This window comes from Austrofundulus limnaeus, unplaced genomic scaffold (genome assembly GCF_001266775.1).
Source record: "Austrofundulus limnaeus strain Quisiro unplaced genomic scaffold, Austrofundulus_limnaeus-1.0 Scaffold2737, whole genome shotgun sequence".
Lineage (NCBI taxonomy): Eukaryota > Metazoa > Chordata > Actinopteri > Cyprinodontiformes > Rivulidae > Austrofundulus > Austrofundulus limnaeus.
Window position 1 is genome coordinate 1 of NW_013955139.1, and position 5,975 is coordinate 5,975.

The window sequence follows — 5,975 nt, forward strand, 5'->3', positions numbered from 1 at the left end:
AACGAAATAAAACTAAACTATAATGAAAAKTCCTAAACTATTATAACTTGCTCCGAGCACGACGGACCTTAAGCGTCTCCTGTCTGCCTTTCCAGGTCTGCGGGCGTTGGTGAGCATCTTGCAGAGCTGGTACACGCTCTTCACGCCGACGGAGGCCACCAGCATCGTCGCAGCCACCGTCATGTCCCACAACACCATCCTGCGCCTCAGCCTCGACTACCCCCAGCGGGAGGAGCTGGCTGGCTGCGCCAGGACTCTGGCCCTGCAGTGCGCCATGAAGGACCCCCAGAACTGCGCCCTGTCGGCCCTGACGCTCTGCGAGAAGGACCACATCGCCTTCGAGACGGCCTACCAGATCGTAATAGACGCGGCGTCAACGGGCATGACCTACTCGCAGCTGTTCACCATCGCGCGCTACATGGAGCACCGGGGGTACCCCCTGCGGTCGTTCAAGCTGGCCTCCCTGGCCATGACGCACCTCAACCTGGCGTACAACCAGGACACGCACCCCGCCATCAACGACGTGCTGTGGGCCTGCGCGCTCAGCCACTCGCTGGGGAAGAACGAGCTGGCGGCCATCATCCCCCTGGTGGTGAAGAGCGTGCACTGCGCCACCGTGCTGTCCGACATCTTGCGGCGGTGCACCATGACGGCGCCGGGCCTCGCCGGCATCCCCGGGCGGCGGAACTCCGGGAAGCTGATGTCGACGGACAAGGCGCCGCTGCGGCAGCTCCTGGACGCCACGATCTCGGCGTACATCAACACCACGCACTCTCGGCTGACGCACATCAGCCCGCGGCACTACGGGGAGTTCATAGAGTTCCTGAGCAAAGCGCGGGAGACGTTCCTGTTGGCGCAGGACGGCCACATTCAGTTCGCCCAGTTTATAGACAACCTGAAGCAGATCTATAAGGGCAAGAAAAAACTGATGATGTTGGTCAGGGAGCGCTTCGGCTGACCTTCACTCCTGCCTCACAGAGACCCCCGTTTTTGTTTTTGAAGTATTTCAACTTATTTGTTTCTATTTAAGGCTCTTTGGATTATTTGTATTTTTTACTTCTTTTGTTGAGCCATTTGTTGACTAAGTCTTACGGTTTTATTCTGTTTGTTTCTCGAATGTGAACCAGGAAGTGTTCGCAGTACATCACTCTACTTAAACTAAGAACCAACAAGAAACGAAAGGCGTCTACCCCTCTAATTGTTAAATTTAGTTTAAGAATGTGATGACAAAAGCAAAAGAAACGTTTGCTTTTTTTGAGTGGCTTATGACAATATGAATACCAAATGATCCTCCTGGATGGGGTGTGTACTTTGAACCGAAGGATACTTTCAGCCGTGGTTAAGAAGAAGAAGTGGCTTCCAAAGCGGAGAGAAAAAGTGTGTGTGGGAAAACAGAGCGGTTCAAAACTCATGCAGTGTTACTGTCGTACCTTGACTGTCACATGTCAGCTTTAACTTATCTGGCAGAAATAGCCTCTTGTTTGATTCAGGGCTTCTTAGAAGAGAGAGGTTAGAGGACAGAGCTACGTTAAGTCTCTGTTGAAGAAGTGAAAAACCTTTTCTTGGTTGCTCTCCTAGAAAGATCTCAAGTGAAAAGCCTACAATGCTTTACAGGATGCATGTTTCTGAATGCCTGACAGTGACATTCTGGCTGCTCTAGCTAACAGCTGAGCCTTCATGTGCACATCGTCATATTCCTGTACACAATATGTTTTTATGTCCTCCTAAAAACGTATCGACAGACACAAAATTACTGTCGTAGTCGATGATTTTGGAGGAGTTCCTGTGTTCAGAGAAACCACTTCACAGCTGCTCAGCTGTTCACGGTTGATAATTTAAAATGTGCAAAATGTCTGTGGTCGTGTTCTACTCACAAAAATCAAGATTTTTTTTCTTAAATCACTTAGCAGCTTCACGTTCGTGATCTTGTGTTTAATTACGAAGCTTTGAAAACTATTTGGACCTTTTCAGAATCTACTGGGTGTTCATTCTGCCCGTCACTGAAACCCCTTTCCCATCACAAGAGCCTATGACAGAAAAAAACAAAAATTATTTCCAATTATTTTAATGAAACTACAAACTTATTAGTACAGTAAATTGTATCGCTAATTTCTCTAGTTTCAAACTTTTGTTTCAGACTTGTCAAACAAGTTCTATTTGTTCAAATACTGGCCAGCATATTGTGCAAGTTTTACCWGTTACAACATAAATAAGTGATGCTACAAAATATAAATGTCATCAAAAGTATTTATTGGATTTACCTTTAAAAAAATTCATTGAATTTATTCATATTTTGCATTTATAGCAATATGGCACATACAGCTGAATAATCTGTATTGTTTTATATCGATGACTTCATGTACAGCTAAAAAAATTGCCTTGTCATTCCCATTAGCTGTACAGAATTAACAGCTAGTTCAGTAAACACTCAAATACATTTTCATAGGAAGATTTGATGGTTTGGAATACAAACATAGAGAAAACGTTATGTGAAGCCAGTAAAACTTCACTAATCTGATGCTAATAATGCTCCATGTCTCGTCAATGAAAAAATTAGCATCTTTGTGCTAAACCTCCCTACATTAGCTAAAGCYCCACTGCAACGTTATGCTGCGAACAAGTGCCCAAAATGACATAATAAATTTTATTTTTCGTTATTTTAAGAAAAAGTGTGTATTTGGTAAAAAAAAAAAAAGTTAGCATCTTTTGCTAACTCTATAACGTTATGACAGTGTTGAGTTTTAAGCTAACTCTGCTGCCCCCTACTGGGCAAAATAATTGGTATTTTAAAAAAAAATGAGTGTGCAGTCCACAACATTACCCAGATCTTATCTAAATCCAAATTAGGCGAGTTTAGTTTATAATCTGTAGTTTCTTGGTCTTGTGATGGAAAAGGATGTGAAGTTTGCTGTGAAAGTTTCTGGTTGTTATTATTTTCAACTGTGAAGAAGAGCGGCCTTGTCTTACTCAAAGAATCAGAAATATATGATCCACTGGCAAAGAGGGACAAAAAAAGAATTAGCATTTTTAAGAACTTGACTTCGTTGTATTTCAGACCACATGCCTTGACACAGGAAGTGAATTTCTTTTTTCACAAGGTGCATCCATGTTTCGTTTCTTTATCTGTTGGCATATTGTCATTTCAGTGGCAATCTTTGAATTGATTAGACTAAATGTACAAGCACTTCACACGAATACCTCTTCAGTACGTTCCTGCCTGCTTCTGCATTTATTTATTGATTGTTTGGAAACTTTGTGTGGCTGAGTTGAAATCGCAGACGTACATGAAAAAAGAAAAGAAAAACGCAAGGGGGGCATTTAAGCAGGAAAAAAAACACATTTTCTGATCTGCCTCTACATTCCATGAGAGATACCTTTTACTCCCTACGTGGGTCGTCAGTCATAACTCTGATCCTTTTTATTTTGTATTTGAAGACATGCAGAAAGACAAATAAATGGGTGGGGGAAGGAAAACTGAGCAAAAGAGAGAAAAGAGGCTAAACTCAGTTCTCAGGGACATCACTTAAAGAAACAACAAAAAAAATAGTAGCATTAAGCATTTAAAATATTGTAAATATGAAAGTGTCAATTCAGAAAATTGTAAAGTTATAATTATTTATGATAAGTATGTTACATATTTGTTTGTTTTTTTCTTTGTTTTGTTTTATTGGCCGGGGGTGTACTTGAATACTGTTTTGAACGGGGAATTTTGACTTTTTTTTTTTTTTTTTTGTAAGAGCAAAGACTTCAAGGCATTTCTCAGGTGCTCCTGTGTACATTTCTTTTACGTTTGATGTTTTATTTTTCATATTTCTTTTTTGCTAATGTGTTGTCATTTGCGAAAAAAAAAAAAGGAAATCTGTTTTCCAAAATGAGACATTGGGGGGAGGGGGGGGGATGAGGGAGGCATTCCTTTGTAAACAGATTTGTACTAAAACCTGACTATGCAGAACCACTTCGATGGTCTTGTCCCYTCTGACAAACTTATTTTATTATTTTATTTTTTTGTGGGGGACCAGACATGGTGGGGTGTGAACCACTATTGAAACCAGGAAGAAGGGACGGATGTTGGGACGATGTTCAGTCGCAGCGCCTTGCACCTGCTGCAACTTCTAGAGGAGGTGAAACACAAAACGGTGGTTGAAAAAAAAAATGCCTTTCTGACCGATCAATGTACAAAGTTGATTTTTTTTTAGCTTTATTTCTGTGTTTCCTTTTATTTTTAATTTAATTTCATTTTTTTAAATCAGGACCCAAGCCTTTAGTGTCTTCTCAGCGGTGTTGGAGTGCGAACAAAAGAGACGGCCTGTTCATTCCTTTAGGAGCTTCTAATTTCTGACAGATACTTTTTTTCCCAGTCTGACGTTTGTTTGCCTCACACAGGGACAGTCGTGGATTGAAGCCGTGCATCATGATGTGTTTAGGTGCAGCTTCTTCTTTTGTTGTCTTAAAGCACAGTGAGATGAGTGCGCCGCATCTGTCTTGTATCCTCACTACCTGCTTTTTTTTCCAAAAAAGATGCATCGTAAAGTTACAAGTTAATGCCATTAAAAGAAAAGTACCGTTACTTTACCGATCGCAGCATCAGCTGCCTTCGTGTGATGCTTTCACTCGACAGCGTTACACCCAGAAGCTCTTCCCTGTGTGTTGATTAAATCGGCTGATTTCCTGAGGTTGTTCTCCTTTTTCCGCAGGGTTTTTGTTTGTTTTTTTATTTGTAGGAGATTACTATTTGCTGGTAGAGACATAGTTCACCTACTGTTTTCCTGTTAGGTTTTTTTGGTTTCCATTTCCTTCTTAAGGGAAAATTGAAAGTGTTTGTTGCCTCTTTGTGCTACTGATTTTGAAAAGGTATTTCCAGTATTTGTTGCCACAGAAGTATCTTAGCTTATCATCAACATTATTTTGTTTAAAAAAATTTGTTTTATTTTGTTTTTTGTTTTTTGTGCGACTTTCTGAGCTACTGTCTATAAAGCAAGAATTTATGACTATTTATGTAACGCTACTACCATTTTATATTGATTTGTGTTGAAATCTCAGTGCTTTTCTATAAATAAAGTGTGAAACACGTTACAGGAATGTCTTGGCTTCCTCACAAACCAAACAGGGCGACTGAAGGTATTTTGATGTAGCGGTTATCTGATTGTCTAAAAAAAATTACCATGTATTGCAAAAGTATTCAACTCTTTGATATCCTTTTGATTTTGTTGTTTTACAACTTAAATTTGTTATAATTAGTGGATCTAAACAAGATACTCCAAATTAATTACATTAAATGGGGAGAACAAAACTTTTTTAATCATTCCAAAACAAACTTAAAAGTGGTGTTTGTGTGTGTATGCGTGTGTATGTATGTGTGTGTGTGTGTGTGTGTGTGTGTGTATGTGTGTGTATGCGTGTGTGTGTGTGTGTGTTCACCCCCACAAAGTCCTAGATCCAACTTTTTACAGCAGTTAGAACAGTAAGTCTCTGTAGGTCTGTCTTTTATGAACTTAGCTGCAGCTCCTGCAGGTTGGATGGGTGCCACTTGTGTGCAGTAATCTTTAAAAGCACAGTGTGTAGGATTTGTTGTTTTCAGCGACATCTAGTGGTTGAGTGATTGAATCATCCTCCCTGGTCCTCCCCCCACCCCCACCCCCGCTTCCAAACGCAAAGGAGTTTCTACGGTGTCTCTCAGGTGTCAAAAACCTTTGATAATTCCAACCGCGATGTCTACCAGCAGCTTCAGGGCTAGTGATGTTTCAAGTGGTAAGATTATGAGCTTTAATAAGTAAAATTATCCCAGCTACAATGACAGACAACAAATATTACATTTATAGTATTACAACAAACCGTTTTTGACACTGCCACCGCAGTTTGTCCTTCATGAGCCTTCGTAGACAAGATGGCGGTGCAAGATGGCGGCTGCCTGTAGTGGCGACCCGCGACCATGGAGACATAAACAGCTTTTTATAAGGTAAAAATAATAAAACAAG

General features: G+C 40.9%; 1 protein-coding gene across 1 annotated transcript; it reads left to right on the top strand.

Moving 5' to 3' along the window:
• Positions 1 to 95: 95 nt before the first annotated feature.
• Positions 96 to 5,073, top strand: LOC106511387 (zinc finger SWIM domain-containing protein 5; the record flags this gene model as incomplete). The annotated part of the gene is given in 1 exon segment (XM_014000144.1): positions 96 to 5,073. A coding segment is annotated over 1 exon segment (863 nt), but the record flags the coding sequence as incomplete, so codon positions are not given.
• Positions 5,074 to 5,975: the final 902 nt, after the last annotated feature.